The 18,403-nt window shown below is 42.1% G+C and overlaps 1 protein-coding gene across 1 annotated transcript in view; it reads right to left on the bottom strand.

Annotated features, from left to right (window-relative positions):
- Nucleotides 1–18,403, bottom strand: part of slc25a26 (solute carrier family 25 member 26) — a 99,434-nt gene that overhangs the window by 1,898 nt on the left and 79,133 nt on the right. Inside the window, exons 8-9 of the mRNA XM_037532439.1 lie at nucleotides 15,193–15,257; nucleotides 9,678–9,751 (exon numbers count right to left, since the gene is read on the bottom strand). Of these exons, the coding sequence (XP_037388336.1) occupies nucleotides 9,678–9,751; nucleotides 15,193–15,257 (139 nt within the window). The remainder of the gene's footprint in view (nucleotides 1–9,677; nucleotides 9,752–15,192; nucleotides 15,258–18,403) is intronic.

Below are 18,403 nucleotides of genomic sequence, written 5' to 3'. Positions count from 1 at the left end.
AACTTAGCTGTAGAAACAGCTTTGAATTTGCTGCTTTTGTGATGTCACAAAACCTAATGCAGTTACATGCATCCACTCATTCAGGCTACAGCGGTTTAGCCACATTCACACAGAACTTGAGTATTTCAGCCTCGACTGCGTTTTGAATGATGCTCAATACATACAGTCACATGCAAAAGTTTGAGCGCCGTTTGGCAAATTATGAAAATGAACAAAGCATTGTTTAACCAGGGGTGTAACAAACTTTTGCATATGCCTGTGTATGGGTCTGAATTTCCATCTGGGGGAAGAAAAAAAAAAAGCAATGTTTTGGTTCAGTTATGATTCTTAATGAAACAATTCAGCGCATCGTGAACCCTGAATTTCAAAGCAATTCAACTGGACTATTTTCATATTTTCAGAATGATCTGAACTCACGTTCAGCACAGTATCATCATTTTTGAACTTTTAAAGTGTCTCAAATTAGTCCAATAATTTTATTTTGACCAAAAAATAAGCAGTTACTTTACTGAATTTTATTATTACTAAATTATTATCATTATTATTATTATTAGTAGTAGTAGTAGTACATTGCATTACAAAAATCTACACAGCTGAATCGCCACTCTCAGATGCACTTTAACACCCATACAGACTGTTTTAGTGGCTTTGTCTGCACAGTCGTCTGTCCAAATCACTTCCACTGACCGTCCGTCTGCTTCAGGCAGACTGAGGTTATAATAGCTGATCGGTGACTCTTCGGCGGTTCAGAGCACCTGTGGGGGATGAGAGGGTTCGGAAAGAGGGGCGGTCAGAGGTTTATGGTCCTCTATTTAGAAACAGGGTCACAAGTGCTGTACCCACTAATACATCAATTTTGTCAACTGCAAAGCTGTACAAGGTGCCAAGCATGTCAGAGATTTCTCGACTATGCCAGCCCCTCACAGAACCCAGCGTTTTAACATGCTTCTGCCAGGATCATGTGTTTTAGAGGGATGCTCTGCGTGTGTGTGTGTGTATTTTCAGGCCAACGTGTCCTGCTGTGCAGGAAAGCCAGAGAAAAACATTAGGTTTGAGGTAAGGCTTAGAACCTTTGATCACACAGATACAGTGCTATGCAAAGTCATAAAGCACCCTTGTTTCATTAAGGGCGATTCCAAACAGCTTTTAGCTACAAGCTACTTATTTCTCAGATGTTTCTGAGGAGATCAGATAAACGATAATCCACTTGCATAAGGAAGGAAAACATCAGAGGAAAATATGTGAAAATGCAGATTAAAATAAGTAAGAAAAAAATTATAAAAAATTATAAAAAGCTACAGAGAAACTGGGACTTTTAGCAGCGGTCCAAGACCTGGTAGACCACCAAAACTGTCCTCATCAGATAAACAGTGCACCCTTAAAAAAAAAGGATCTTCTTAAGAGCACTGGTTCTATACAGAACCATTTCATGCTTGAATGGTACATGACTACACAGATCCTGTCAGTGGTATTATAACAAAGTGGAAGTGATTGGGAACGACAGCAACTCAGCCATGAGGTGGTCAACCACATAAAATGTCAGAGCGGGGTCAGCGGATGCTGAGGCGCATAGTGCGCAGAAACAATAGTAATAATTTTTATTTATAACGCACTTACATTTGAAACAAATCGCAAAGTGCTACAAAGTAAAATCAGCAACTTTCTGTAGAGTCAATCACTACAGACCTCCAAACTTCAAGTGGCCTTCAGATCAGCTCAAGATCAGCGTAGAGAGCTTCATGGAATGGGTTTCCAAGGCAGAGCAGCTGCATCTAAGCCTTACATCACCAAGCGCAATGCAAAGCGTCGAATGCAGTGGTGTAAAGCGCCACCACTGGACTGGAGAGCAGTGGAGACGTGTTCTCTGGAGTGACGAATCACACTTCTCCGTCTAGCAATCTGATGGATGAGTTTGGGTTTGGCGGTTGACAGGAGAACAATACTTGTCTGACTGCATTGTGCCTAGTGTAAAGTTTGGTGGTGGAGGGGAGTTGGGCTCGGCCCCTTAGTTCCAGTGAAAGGAACTCTTAATGCTTCAGAAGCAAGAGATTTTGACCAAGAGACTTTGTAGGAACAGTTTGGGGACTTCCTGTTCCATCATGACTGCGCACCAGTGCACAAAGCAAGGTCCATAAAGACATGGATGAGCGAGTTTGGTGTGGAAGAACTTGACTGGCCTGCAAAGTGTCCTGACCTCAACCCAACTCAGGGGTTGAAGAAGTGGGAGGTCAGCCTGTCAGTGCTCAGACCACACGCCGCACAACGCATCAACTCGGTCTGCATGGCCGTCATCCCAGAAGGAAGTCTCTTCTGAAGCTGACACACAAGAAAGCCCGCAGTTTGCTGAAGACAAGCAGTCCAAGAACATGGATTACTGGAACCATGTCCTGTGGTCTGATGAGACCTAAATAAACTTGTTTGGCTCAGATGGTGTCCAGTGTGTGTGGCGGCACCCTGGTGAGGAGCACCAAGACAACTTGCCTACAATCAAGCATGGTGGTGGTAGCATCATGGTCTGGGACTGCATGAGTGCTGCCGGCACTGGGGAGCTGCAGTTCATTGAGGGAAACATGAATTCCTACATGTACTGTGACATCCTGAAGCAGAGCATGATCCCCTCCCTGCACCACATGGCAGTTTTCCAACATGATAACGACCCCAAACACACCTCCAAGATGACAACTGCCTTGCTGAAGGTAAAGGTGATGGACTGGCCAAGTATGTCTCAAGACCTAAACCCATTCGAGCACCTGTGGGGCATCCTCAAGTGGAAAGTGGAGGAGCGCATGGTTCCAGTAGCAACCTGTGAAGCTCTGGTGAATTCCATGCCCAAGAGGGTTAAGGCAGTGCTAGATATTAATGGTGGTCACACAAACTATTGACACTTTGAGCACAATTTGGACATGTTCACTGTGAGGTGGACTCACTTGTGTTGCCAGCTATTTAGACATTAATGGCTGTGTGTTGAAACGTCTCTTTCTATGTATTGTTAGATTACTTCACTCACAGCTCAGTGAAACAGGCAGAGAAATCCAGTAGAAAGTGCAGATTTTAACTTTCAAACTATACTACATGTGTTTGTGAGCAGAAGAGGAGAGATTTTATTAGGATTTTAACTGGATGCAAAGTTACTGTTGTGTACAGTCTGCCAGAAAAGTGATAAAATCTCCCCATGCAGACTGTTAATCAAACTCACTGCATGCAATTAATGATATAACTGTGTAATTGCACGTAAATATTAGTAATTATAATAGTAATAACCGTAGCCTTCTGAGGATTAACTACATCAAATACTCCAGACCAGCTGCAGAACTCTCTGCACTAGCTGTGCTGCTTCAGCAGTTGGGAAGGTGGATTTCCGAGCAGTTCTTAAAACCAGCAAAAAAGCCCCTTAATGCCAGGTCACTTCCCATCCCACCTGCTGACTGCTGTCACAGCGGAAGCTGAGGAACCATAAATGGTTTCAACATATCAGCCACTTGTTATGACCCATTATTGTTCCCTCAGGGAGCGAAAAGGAAAAAATAATCTTTGCCCTCACTTTTGGTTCTCAGCACTCCATGGAGTGAGTCAGAGTGATAGGAAAGAGCTCTGAACTTTCTCACTTCCTGCACCTGTTCCCTGACTCACTCACACCATCATCCTCCTCCTCCTCCTCCTCTATACCACCGCACTGGCCGGTCATGAGTGGGCGGATCTAACCAGGACCCAAACAAATGACTCTGCACTCTATAAATAACCCACACTTCCCAGAGCCCAGGCCAGGCTTGGACCTGATCTGAGCCATGACTCAAAAGATATGGATGAGTGGACTGATCCCGGGGGAATGATGAAGTTCCTAAGCTGAAAAAGCTGAAAAAGACGAAATCACTGCCATAAAGATATATCCAAATGTATTTCTGCTTAGGGTTCTACCTGCTACACTAAATGTCCAGACCTTTCTAATTAGTGAGCTCAGGTTCTTTAACCTCGTAACCAATCCTAGGCTTATTTGGGAATATGCTTATTCGGTTTTACACCAGCCCAAACATGTACTACTAATAGAATTGGACACTCTGGAGCAGCAGCACGTGTCTAAGGTTTCCAGACCCAATGCCGAGTACTATCTAGAGGGGTGTAAAGCTGCCTCAGCATTGGGTTTTGTGATGGAGCACCCTTTGGGATGAATTGGAGTGGAGTAATCAGAACTAATCATCCACCATCACTAATGAATGCAGTCAAATCCTCACAGCAATGTTCCAGCATCTAATGTAAAGCCTTCTTTTCTACTTGAAAAGTAGAGGCGGTTAGTGCAACAAGGAGGATTTCAGAAGAAATGACATAGGTGACTACAAACCTTTGGACATTATGCAAGTCTTTATGTCAGTGTAACATTAGGATAGTTACATTAACACCATTTACTGCATTATATTGGCTACTATCTTTTAGAACTGCAGCTACTGCAGCTAAGTAACACACACCAATTAGAAGACACACACATGCATTTCTCCTTAATTTCCTCCAAAATGTTTAGTTGTGTCTAAACCCATCCACTAGCTCGGTCTCCTCCAATCAGATTACACTTCCAGGGCTAGTAGGCCGAAGGCTAGCACATGCTTCCTCCAAGTCATGTGCAGCACTCTGCAGCTTTTCAAACGGCTGCTAATGCAACTTCACTGGACAGCTCAACACGCTTGGAGGAGAACGCTAACCAACAATTCTGCTACATCAGCTGACCGACACCCATGCTGGCTAGCACTGCACTGAGTGAGGGCTGTACTTCCCAGCCAGAGAAAGCCAGGACAACTGTGCTCTCCTGGACTCCTGGCCATGGACTGCTATGCCATAACCAGGGGCCTAACTCATGATTTCTAGAATAATTTTTTTGTTTTAAATAGGCGAATCTATGCATACTTAAGTAGATACTGAAATAATACAAAAAGTAATACAAAAACTACTTGGAAGAATATCAACTGGCAAAGATTGCTCACAAAAATGGTTGAATATCATCCAAAGAATCCTTTTTTCATGAATGAAAATGTTGCGGCAGTATTATGTAAGTTTCTAGTGGCATGACGCTTGGAAAATTACAGACTTGCACAGCTGGTATAAGACGCCACAATCTTCAGCGGGTTTAGTGCGATTTCTTTGGGGGAGTCTTTGAAATGTATAGCATAAGCCCAAAGCATAAGTGATACGCTACGATCTCTTTGGCTCTCTTCATATGTCTGAACAGATCTGGGAGGTGGATGGAGAGGCGGTAAGGAGGACAGAGAGAACGTTTAAACGAAACAAAAGTGTTTGCAGCCGTGTACACTGAAGATAAAAGCCTGAGAAAGAAAATTTAAGCTGGCTAGACAAAGTCATCTCTAAAAATACAGCAGAAAACTAAAGAAATTCTCATTTTAAAAGGTGTGGAAATGACGTTAATCCTCCTCTAGGACTCTGAAGATTTCAGAAATGTGGAGACGACTCAGATTCAGATTCAATAAGACAGGAATGGATTGATTCTAATAATCTTGATTCCTATAAACAAGACAAAAAGAAGGACATCTGGCGAAAATAAAGAGCCTATAACTAACAATGTTAATTACATAACAAGGAATTTGGAGAGCCAACGTTGGCTAATTTAACTAGAATAACAAGTTTAACTGACTCACCTCCGTCAACTCCTTCAAGTGGGTAGATGTTTTGGCACTGATAATTTGGCACTTGTTTGAATACAAGCCAGTCATCTGTCACATACATTACAATTTACATTGTTTTATAATTTGTCTAAAGTTAAAAAAAAAAAGAGTTCAGACAGGCAGTTTCGTGAGTGACAGCAGCCATCATTCAGCGTGTGCACGATTACAGGCAAACTTGAACGAGTCCAAAGTTTTGGAGCCGACTTCTGAATCCCGAATGCCTGGAATTGAGGGACTGATTCTTTTTGGGATCGACCTCCAGCCCTACCCGACACTCCATCCCTGATTTTAATGGTAATGATGTTTCGAAGTGCTTAAAAAAGAGGTTATTCCCTTTTCTCTTCCGTACTTGTGATTGCTGTTACAGTAATGAATCAAACAACAAAAAGTGATGAATTTAGATAATATAAAGGCTACTTTTGAAACAGGGTGATATAGGATGACAGTGAGTAGCATTGGCATCTCCTGAAAGCAAAGCAAATAGGGCCTGGGTTCGGTTCCCCACCCGGGCAACCAGGGTGCCTTCTGTCTGCATGGGTTTTCTCCGGGTGCTCCGGATTTCTCCCACAGTCCAAAGACATGCCGTCATGCCAAGAGGGCATGCTGAATTGCCCCATGTGTAAATGTGTGTGCGACTGTATATGGTCCAGAACATCATAATGTCTAACCTGCATCACGATTCAGTCCCATGTACTGTTTACTGAAGTTGTAGTTATATATCAACATCTTATATAGTCAACAACAGAATGTCAAATCAAATAAAGTACAGTAACATTTCAACAACATTTATAATCGGTTTTCTGTTTTTAGATCACGGCATGTGAAACAACTTCCCTCTGATTCACTTTCTTCTCCAACACCTCGTGTGTGTATCACTCACATGAGTCTCAGTGCTCATCATAATGCACAGATCTGACTGGCTGAGTAGCGTAAAGTGTGATATTGACACAACACATGCGATCTGTGAGTCTCCAGGACTGCTAAAGCTACCGTAAAGGCTAGAAAAGCGACGTTGATTAAAATAGTAAAAATCTGTCTAAATGAAATAATTCTCCAGAGTTTATCGGTTATAGGTCTAGGTCCATATAGGACAGCGTCTTGGTCCGGACTGGGACCTCAATCTGCCCATTAGTGACCTCTGGTATATGGCAATACTGATCACACACACTGGCCTGTGTCTGTCCTGCTATGACTAGCGATCAGTCCAGGGTGTGTCCTCCTTTCCGCCCAATGACTACTGGGATAGGCTCCAGCACCATCGTCGACCCAGAAGGATAATCAGTTTAGAAAATGTGTGTGATATATGTAAATGTATATATTTGTATATATACCCACACATTTTAATAAAGTCTACTTTCATCAAATACTATGCAAATGCCAGATTAGTAGCAAATTCATGCCACTTTGAATATGGCTGCATTGCATGGATAGAAAACTATACAGTCACTTTATCACTGTTACATACTGTGATTATGATGTGCCTGATAATACATTAAAAACACACAGGACAGCCATTAATGTTCCACGACTGCAAAGGCCTATACTGTGATAATGATTAAGAAATGATACTCTGCCCAGCTGTACTCATGAACTGCTACAGTAATATGACTTATTAATGTAAACATGACTTTGCATATTACTGTCGTCCCTGCTGGCCCATTCTGTGGCCCCATGGTTTAGCCTGGCTGATTCTGTTTGATTTTGTAACAGCAGTCGAGACGACGGCACTTCAAAGCGATCATGGCGCTGTACCAGCTTTGATTGTAGTTGTTTTGGTTGGTGCGGTCAGGAGCGCCACACAGGGCACTGGGGGCGGAGCTAAACATATGGAAGCACTTTCTAGCTTCACTAGACTGCAATTGGAGCCATTACCATAATTACAGCTTTTAAGCTGGGCAATTTGTACAAGGCACACAGCTGTGCTGTTGCTCTGGGAGAGCACATGTAGGCCTCTATCCCTCTACTGTTTCTCCTTCTCTCTCGCCGTTTCTCGCTTCCTCTCACTCTCTCTCATTTTAAAGCTGTGCCAGAGAGCGTGTATATGCACACACACACACACACACACACACACACACACACACACACACAGTATCTCACAAAAGTGAGTACACCCCTCACATTTCTGCAGATATTTTATAATATCTTTTCATGGGACAACACTATAGAAATGAAACTTGGATACAATCTCCAGCTTGTATAGCAGTGTAGATTTACTGTCCTCTGAAAATAACTCAACACATAGCCTGAAATGTCTAAATAGCTTGTGCCCAAATAAGTAAATTGTGCCCAGTTGTGTCGTTGTCCCTCCCTGGTGTCATGTGACTCGTTAGGTTTCAGGTGTGAATGGGAAGCAGGGCTGTTAAATTTGGTGTTTTGGGTACAATTTGCTCATACTGGTCACTGGATAATCAATATGGCACCTCATGGCAAAGAACTCTCTGAGGATGTGAGAAACAGAATTGTTGCTCCCCACAAAGACGCCTAGGCTATAAGAGGATTGCTAACACCCTGAAACTGAGCTATAGCACGGTGGCCAAGGTCATACAGGGCAGGTTCCACTCAGAACAGGCCTCGCCAGGGTTGACCAAAGAAGTTGAGTCCACGTGTTCACCATCATGTCAAAGTCAAGAGGCTGTTATTGTCATTTCATCTATGTACACGTACACAGTGGAGTGAAATTATGTTCCTCCAGGAACAACACAGTGCAAGACGGAACAAAAATATATCCAGAGGTTGGCTTCAAAAAATAGACTCATGAGTGCTGCCAGCATTGCTACAGAGGTTGTAGAAGTGGGGGGTCAGCCTGTCAGTGCTCAGACAATACGCCACACAACCCATCAACTCGGTCTGCATGGTCGTCGTCCCAGAAGGAAGCCTCTTCTGAAGCTGATGCACAAGAAAGCCCGCAAACGCTTTGCAGAAAAACAAGCAGTCCAAGAACATGGATCACTGGAACCATGTCCTGTGGTCTGAAGAGACCTAAATAAACTTGTTTGGCTCAGATGGTGTCCAGTGCGTGTGGTGGCACCCTGGTGAGGAGTACCAAGACAACTGTCTCTTGCCTGCAGTCAAGCATGGTGGTGGTAGCATCATGGTCTGGCGCTGCATGAGTGCTGCCGGCACTGGGGAGCTGCGGTTCATTGAGGCAAACATGAATTCCTACATGTCCTGTGACGTTCTGAAGCAGAGCATGATCCCCTCCCTTCGGAAACTGCGCCACGTGGCAGTTTTCCAACATGATAACGACCCCAAACACACCTCCAAGATGACAACTGCCTTGCTGAGGGTAAAAGTGATGAACTGGCCAAGTATGTCTCCAGACCTAAATCCAATTGAGCACCTGTGGGGCATCCTCAAGTGAAAGGAGGAGGAGTGCAAGGTGTCTAACATCCACCAACAATTGCAGTAGCAACCTTTGCAGCTTTGGTGAATTCCATGCCCAAGAGGGTTAAGGCAGTGCTAGATAATACTTTGAGCACAACTTGGACATGTTCACTGCCAGGCTATTTAGACATTAATGGCTGTGTGTTTGGTTCTTTTCAGAGGACAGTAAATCTGCACTGCTATACAAGCTGCACACTGACTACTGTAAGTTACATCCGTTTCATTTCTATAGTGTCGTCCCATGAAAAGATAAAAATATTTGCAGAAATGTGAGGAGTGTACTCACTTTTGTGAGAAGAAGAGAAGAGAAGAGAAGAGAAGAGAAGAGAAGAGACGGGAAGAGAAAGATCTAAAGAAAATGAGGGGGAAAAAATCAGAAGAGAAGATGAAAGTAAAAAAAGAAATCAAAGGAAGATCAAAGGTCGTTGTTTTGAAGTTGGGGCCGTGGCTGAGAGAGAGATGCCATTAGGGACATTTTCACATCACTGTCCACAGCCTCTTTACATAAACATACAAACAGATTACTGAATAAATAGAGGAGAGAGAGTGAATGAATGAATCTGTGTAGCTACACAGTCACACTCAGTTCAGCTAATGAATTCAATGCCTTTCCTGGCACAAACTCACCCAAACACACCTTTACACTTCCACACCTCATACAGGACCAGAGGGATGTTTCCACTGGCTGTGGCCGTCCCGGCCTGAGAGAGAGAGAGAGAGCAAGAGCGAGAGCAAGAGAGAGAAAGACTGTTTAGATCCACCATTTCTATCAAAATAACATTTCACCATATATACACACTGAAGCACAAAACCAGCTTCTCTGAACACAAGAGTTCTTTCATTAGGCCAGATGAGGACGTCCAGTTAGTAAATGAAAGAGCTCCTACTCCTTCCTCTTTTCCAACACCTTGATCTGTCAGTGAGCAACATGTGCAGAAACACTTAGTGTGACCAGATGTCTACATTTCCCAGGAGAGTCCTGTTCTCCATTTTAGGTTCTCCAACTTATTTTCAAAAATGGTTATAATATTTAGGGTTCAAGCATGCAGTACACTGCTCTTTTGGAATTGTCAAGATTTTTCTTACTATTTTTCCGCTCTGAAATGGAACGCACAGATCAAATGGTAAGTCCTAAAGATTTGAAACTTGGTCAATATATAGTAGTCCCTCCCGCTACTCAGGCGTACAACATCAGCCCAACTGGCCTGAAGGGGGCGCTGTAGCGCAGAAAAATTTATTTTGCCTTATAACTCCTAAACCAAAATTTTTACAGAGAAAATTCCTTTTTTTTCCCTGATTCTGTGAGTCCAGACAAACAACTATGCCACTTGGACCATTTAGTTCTGCCCCCAAATATTTTTTGCTAATTTATATAATATGCAAAACCTACTTTAGCAAACTAGTCCTACAGTTTTTGTCCAATCCTCATAAATTTGGTGTCAAGAAATTCAGAAGAGCCTGAACATCAATAATTACCAAACATATTTCGAATCGAATATTGCCATGAGCCAATCAGAATTCAGCAGGTTTTTGACAGGCTTAACATTGACCAATCATCATGAAACTTGAATGGTGTCTACATGTACCCACTTTCTAAAAAGCCCAGTTTCAAAAGATTTGATCACTGGGGGCGCTATTCATAAAAATAAAACTTCTATTACATGTTATTACTATAATATTACAATTTTGCTGGAAATCCCTTATGTATCGCATGTAGTACATTATTCCAAACAATTTTTCAGATGCAGGTTTATTACAAAACTGCATAGTTTTTAGAAATCAGTAACTGTTTGAAAAGCATACTTTTTGAACTAGTCTCTGGATTTTGAGCGAGACTTTTCGAAATTGGTCCAGAAAAACTCTGAGCCCTCTCTAGGTAAATAATTATGAAAAACATGAGTTTTTTACTCAGAGATGTGTGGAACAATCAATTAATTACTGTGGCCATTGCATTGCTAGCTTGATTTGCTATAAGTTGAGTTTTCTTTTGTTCTTTTGGGCATTATTATTATTCAGTTTGTTTATTTTGGAGTTATATTGCGGCCTTCAGCTTTTGTCCTTGAGATTTTTGCACCAGATCCTTAAGTTTACATCTTATTAAAATCTTTTTTTTTTCATTTATTCACTGTGTGCTTCCCTTTTATTTGTCATGATGATGAGCCAGTCATGACATTATATTGAGGCCTTCTGACAAATTCTGACCCACTTTCACTGATCTCCTAAAGTGACCCTTATGAGTGCATTAGGCCTCACTATGGCATACATCAAATCAAAGGGTTAAATATAGAACCAATCCACTGTGCAAGTGCTACTATGTGAGAAATACTACCATTAGTCATGTAGATTTGACATCTATTTTGACAACCTCTTTAATGTTCTACAAACCAGTGTAGATCAGTACATATGAACGTCAACCTATATTATTTTTAAAGACCTCTGTTCTTCTGATGAAGACTTCCTTTCAGTTCTATTCACTCTGCCTGTAAATAAGACCAAAACAGCTTGAGGTCTTTTTAGGCCTAATGGGCTAAACCTGCACAAGGGCCCATACTGCTACTACTACTGTTTTTATAACAAATTTTATTTTAGACAAATACTTTTTTCCCATTTCTGGAACATGAGACAGAATATGCATTGCATAACTTACCTGTAATCACCAATGCTATCAATACTTAATAAAGGTAATACAGGTAACTGGAGCTAATTGGCTAGAAATTCATGCGTGTTATGATTAAACACACTGTGTCAGACATAAGCTGGCCACATATCACCATATGTGATAAGATAATGATAACACAAGTGTGGTGGGTTTTTTTGAGAGTGAGAGTATAGATAAAGACATTCGCAAACTTTGAATAGCTTTGGTCAAATTGATCAGCTGATTTCCTAAGTAGTTCAACGTAAAAAAAAAGTTTAAAATACCATGCTTTTGCTAATTTAAGTGCACAATCTCTATTTATTTAGTGAATTAAAGAACAATAAAATACAAAAACGTAAAATGTGCCATCATTTTAACACAGGTCACATTTGATGTATTATTATTTTCCAATAGGGCTAAATTCAGTTGTGCATTAAAAGTCTCTGCTGAGGATGTGTACTTACTTTCACTTAGCAAATCAACAAAATCTGTGCCAAAAACTTTGCATAGTACTGTGCATCTTTGGCGGTTCATATAACATATATGGAGACTATCAGGTAACTCACAGCAAGCCAATATAAGCACTGCATATAAAATTACTGCAGGTGTTCCTCAGGGCGCAGTTTTAAGCCCACTGCTATTTTCAATAAAAACGAATATCTTCAGCTTCTGACACTTAACTGATGAGTTGAACCAGGTATGTGAGGACAGAGACAAAGTAAGAAAAAAAAAAATAAAAACCTTGAGATAAGGTGCTAATGTTTGTGTATCTGTGTGTGCAGGCCTCGAGTTTCTCTCTCTGCACAGGACGTCCACAGACAGTTGGAATGGTCCAGCATATACAGTCGTTCTTTGACATCAACCATGCATACACACAGCTCGCTCTGCTTTCAGTCTCAACAGTGCAGACGAGAGTAAAATGGATGTTGTGCGTCACTAGAGTCCCTGGCTGACCCTTCGTCTCTCCTCCTCTCTCTCACTGACTCTCTCTCTCTTAGCATCTGTTCATGGTTTGTCTACATTAGAGACTTTTGTTTGTTCACCTTATTCTCCGTCTGCGAGGCATCAGCAGACAGTCGCCTTAAACAAAGGTTTTAGGCTATACTCTCATCTTCACTACCCTCAGCCTTGCCAAAATTATTGTCATTATCACTCTCAGACTAGATAGCATTATTGTTGTGCTTCACTTTCACACTAATTCTATATTATTTCACACTGTTCGACCCTAAACTATATTTGGTTGGCCTAGAACAGGCAGTTTCACTCACTGACAGCGACAAATATGGTGAAAAGTGCATGCGCAAGAGGTGTAGCTTTCCCCCAGGAGGTGGTGGAAATGCACCCTAATCACCCAACTTCTCATACTTCAAGTGTTAGGCAAACTAAGGGTAAGGTGTTGTGTTTCATGTGGGGGTGTGTCCTTGCTTGAAATATTATGCTGTGGGTTGCCATGAGTGGACAGAAAGTTTAGTGTGAGCTGAGGAAGCTCTTGTCCTTGTCAGCTCTTTTTCGTGCGATTAAGCATGTTAAATCAATATTAGCCGAGAGCGAGCTGCGGGAAACGAAAAGAACAGGTAGCATAGCCAACTTTAAGTGCAGCTGCAGTTGGCAGTTGGTGTTGTATCACTGGGGGTGGGGAATTGTTGATCTAATGTACTCTGTAAACGCAAAGTACAGAATGATTCAAAAAGATTAATCTGATTTCAAAGTGCTATATTTCTACAACTGTGAGGTGCCTAGGAACCAATCACATACCAATTGTAAGAGGGAGTCACAGAGTTACTGACTGTCACCGGGAAGAAGTCTGCGAGGAGATGCGCCCCCTGAGCATCTGCATTCTCCACTTCAATAAGAGTGAATCCATCATAACTGCAACATGATTTACGTGGACAGTGAACCTCCAATAGCTCACAGCATTCATTGTTGGTTCCACAAACGCTGAATGCTCTGCGAAATGGCATTGAAAGGGCCATGAGTGCAGCGCCACCTGACATGCTCAATTCAATATGAGATGAATTTGTCTATGGCGTTGATGTTGTTCGTACAGCTGGAGGAGGTTCATATTGAGCACTTGCAAAATGACATAATAAACGATATGCTCATTTAAACCATTTACAGTTTACTGTATTGATCTGTAATGATATACACGTGAAATATATAATGTTGAAATCAGATTAATCTTCCTGAATCACCCTGTATTTGTATATCAATGAGAAAATGTCTTTATGGTTTTTTTTTTATCTAAAACGGCTCATGAAGAGTTAAGTAAACTAAGCGCAGAAGTAAAAAAAAAACGAGTAGCTTCATTATTTTCTATTTAAGTGAACTTTTAACAAATGGTAGTTAATACTTATTGTAACTTAAGTAGCCTTTTGTTCAACCCAACAGTCAGCTAACGCTGTTTTATTTAGACTTTTTTGCACTGGATTAAGCTTATGAGATGGTGAGATGCCTTTTCCAAGGTGTGAGATTGGCTATTTAAGATCGATACATATATGTTTGGGGTTTAAAACGTAGCATAGATGCAGTAAGTAATGAGAAATGTAAGCTTAATTTACCCAGGAACTACTAAGTGACCCCATTACAGATTGAGAGAAGTAGCAATTTGTAATGAAAAACTTGTAACTAACTCACTACTGGTCAGTGATGAGTCAGCTTCTTATTTTGGAGCATAACTACAGTTTTGTGTTCTTGGAGCAGATCATGAGTCCAGCTTAAAAACTCTGAAAGGCTAATTCTGGACCATATGTGGTGTGTGTTTGTTGGTGGGTTCGATTCCCAGGCCGGGTGACCGGGGTCCTCTCTGTGTGGAGTTTGCATGTTCTCCCCGTGTCTGCGTGGGTTTCCTCCGGGTTCTCCGGTTTCCTCCCACAGTCCAAAGACATGCAGTCAGGCCAATTGGACGTGCTAAATTGCCCCTGGGTGTGAGTGACTGTCTGTGTCTGTCTGCCCTGCGATGGACTGGCGACCTGTCCAGGGTGTATCCTGCCTTTCGCCCGAAGACTGCTGGGATAGGCTCCAGCACCCCCCCTGACGGAGAAGCGGCTTAGAAGATGGATGGATGGACTGTTACAGCCTTTATAATTGTAATACTGAACCTATAAGCATGATCTGTGGGGTTTGAGGGGTGTCATGTACTGATAAGCATGTCCCCCTGGCTGCTTCATACCTGGTGTCATCTACCAAAAGCTGGAGAGGAGAGACTGTGCGGCCTGGAGGACCAGCGAAGCATGCCTAGTCTTGTATTCTGACACCACTCAGTTACATTTCAACATATTTAAATAATATTTTGGCAAAAAAATGTCCAATTGGCTGTTCACTTGCATAGATTGCTATGTTACACAGTGCCAGAAACAACAAGCTTATCTGAGACTATGGAATGTTTTTTTACTGAAAGTTTTGGAAGCTAGTTTTACTCATGTTATATTTATCATAATAGGTAAACATGGTTTTAGGCTTCTCCGTCAACATTTTCTGTCAATGTATTATTCTCTGTACTCTTACTTTAGCCAGCATTATTCTGGTCTTTGCCACATCCAGTGGAGTCGTGACAAACGCCGCTACTGCACCTGGAGAAAAAGGAAATGATCAAATAACTCTACATGCATTATCAAATACACAAACTGACAGCCAAAAGTTTGGATGCAACATAAACTGTATTTGGCTAAATCCAACTTCATACACAAGTTATTTATCTAGCTGCTGCTGATTCTCCCACAGATTTTACCACAGCTCTAACTTGCAGCGTGTAAAGAATTAAAAAGAGCTCAATGTCAGTGACTGGCATCAACAAACAACATGACACCTTTTCCCATAGACTATGCAAGAGCACTGCAGTGCAACACCAATAGGACACGGACAATGTCTGTGGTTAAAGGGGCCTTTCTGGCCTAAAATTAGCATTTACTCCATTATTTGTCATGTTACATAGTTTTTAGTATAGTATTAAGATTAATTAAGATTAAGTGACCCTGATTAGTCCCACAATGGTAAAAGTTCACTTCCACATTTAACCCACCCGTGTAGTGAAACACCACATACACACTAGTGAAGACACACACTAGGGGACAGTGAGCACACTCGGCCGGAGCGGTGGGCAGCCCTATCCGCAGAGCCTGGGGAGCAGTTGGGGGTTAGGCACCTTGCTCAGGGGCACCTCAGTCATGTGCTGTCGGCTCAGGGGATCGAACCGGCGACCTTCCGGTCACAAGGCAGGGATCCTAACTGTCAGCCCATGACTGAATCGCTCAGCCTCACTAGTTTCACAACTTTGTATTCTTTATGTTGTCATCCATCAAAGTCCTCTCACTACAATACCCAGCATGCATTATGCAAACACAACATCCAATCATTGGGGATAGACCATTTTTATTCTTCATGACTGGATGCAGTGGAAGAAGTCATAGTAGGGAAAACATTACAGCAGTGGCTGTTTTTATGAAGGAGACTGAGGACTTTACATCCTTATTAAGGACTAAATTAAATTTATTAAATTTGTCCCACAGAGATTCGCGTTAGAGCAGTTTTTTATTTTCAGAGATGAGCAAGACCTACAATAAAAGTAGAGTACTGACGCTGCTTCAGTGCTGAATGGGCGAGGGGTGCAGATTTAAAGAAGGTCAGAAGGTTGCATGTGGTCAGGACATCATCCATAACCAGAAAGCCTACTTATCAAAGGTAGATTATTCAGTGAAGTAGACCAGTGGCAAGGTTTCGACACTTTTTCAGAGTCAACGTTAGCGTTAGTATGAGGCCAGAGTTGGCTTTCCGTTCACTAGCTTCTTTTTATCCCATAAGGTGCAGCAGTTACATTATGGTGCTAGTTTATTTTTTCACCTCCCACCTTAAATTGTGAAGGCCTGATTGTCACAAATGTTCCGTTCTACCTAAAACTGTATAGAGTTACAATCTGGTGCCTAAATATGCTCCACCGTTTAAGGTGGAATGGAAAATTCAAATAAGAAGCTGACTTTAGCCTCCTGTCATTAGCTATATTACAACTCAAATACTGAAGTAATTAAACATTGGCAAGTTGGTTAGATTACATAGGAACACTGACCTGGTCATTTATAATACTGGACACTGTACAAAACAACATTAAGCAGGTCGGCATAACCGACTCTGTTAACTCCGTGCCCAACTTCGACTATATTCAAGTAAATGTGGACTGCTAAGTTAAGCTAACCTTGCTGGGTAACTTGTTATTAGATCCTTAACTTACCTTCGTGATCATGCAGCCAATTTTCAAAGAAAAGCTTGTAGCCATCTTTAAAAATGAAAAATGCTCCACCAAATGAACAACTTTTGTAGGTGAATTCCTTTAAAAGTACGTTAAAATAAGCGAGACATCTACATCAGAGATAGTATAAAGGACAACTTCCATTCACAAATGCTGCCACAACTGGAATGTATGACTTTCCCTGTGCCCAACACGGAAGTGTGAAAAAGGTCCATCACTCCCCAACCGGGAATTAGTATATTTACTCATGTAGAGACCAATGAATATGCCTTCGATGCCCCCCCCCCAACCCCCCCAACAGCTGGAGTTTCTCAAAACTTCCTCCAACCTTCAAGATGCATCATCAGAAGGGGGTTTTCCTAGTCTTCAAACCAGAAACTCTCACTCTAGAGGCTATAGCGGAAACACTGTAGGAGGTCAGCAGACATGTTCACAACAGATGTTTAATATAGGATGTAAAAAAAGTGGCATTTTTGCCGGAGGATCCCTTTAAATTTTCAAACCAGTAACTAAACCTTCACACATTCCGACACACATTTGTGTAGTGATGAAAAAGTGCTATGCATTTGCCCAGTATTAGAGAAGCAGATGATTCATGCCCTCCATCTTTTCTTTCCTTTTCTCTTTCTCCTCGTGGCTCTAGGCCCGGCCATTATCGCAGTCACAGAACATTGACCAGCGCTGATGGCCACCATCGATACAACACATCACACTTCACTTTAAATACTGAAGCTCTCAACATTAACATCGTCAGTGACAATAACAAACATCGCCCACCTAAAGCAATAAACAAAGCGGACGAGGCCGAGGCAGCGTGACATCTGCAATGTGTTCCTACGTTTCTGCAGACGCGAAACAGGATTATTCCTCCTGGCGGTGAAGGCCGATGTAGAGGATGTAGCAAGCACTCGCACACAGTTCCCAGCCCAGACTCCGACTCAGGCTCCAGGTGGAGTGGCCTTCTGCCATGATCCTTCTCCTCTGGGTGCAATGTCCATTTCCCCTCCATTTCTCTCTCTCTCTCTCTCTCTCCTCCATTTCTCTCTTTTCTTGCTCTTGCCTGCTCTGTTTAGCTGTTCTGCTAAACTGCAGTAAATAACTAAATCTGTAATTGATTCCTATACACTGTGAACCCTCACTGGCCACTTTATTAGAAACCCATACCTTGTAGCTCCACCTTGCTGTGTACAGTTAGAGACTGCAGGCCACAGTTCATGTTAGCTACCCTCTAACCTTCTTTCTATTGACCACAGAGCTGGATCTTCTTGGGTGGTGGACCACCCTCAAACCCTACTACCATTACAGAACTGTCCACTACTCAAACAACGGAGGTCCTATGGTGGTCCCATTCCACTGATAAATTGAGAAGGGGGGGGGGGCTGAAAAATTGTTCAGTGCACAGTCCTGAAAGGATGTGTAGCTGTCAAGAAGCCCTTACTGAGAAAATACAAGAGAAATTTGCAGAAGAAGAACATT

This window comes from Pygocentrus nattereri, chromosome 21 (assembly GCF_015220715.1).
Source record: "Pygocentrus nattereri isolate fPygNat1 chromosome 21, fPygNat1.pri, whole genome shotgun sequence".
NCBI lineage: Eukaryota > Metazoa > Chordata > Actinopteri > Characiformes > Serrasalmidae > Pygocentrus > Pygocentrus nattereri.
This window is presented reverse-complemented; position numbering and strand designations above follow the sequence as displayed.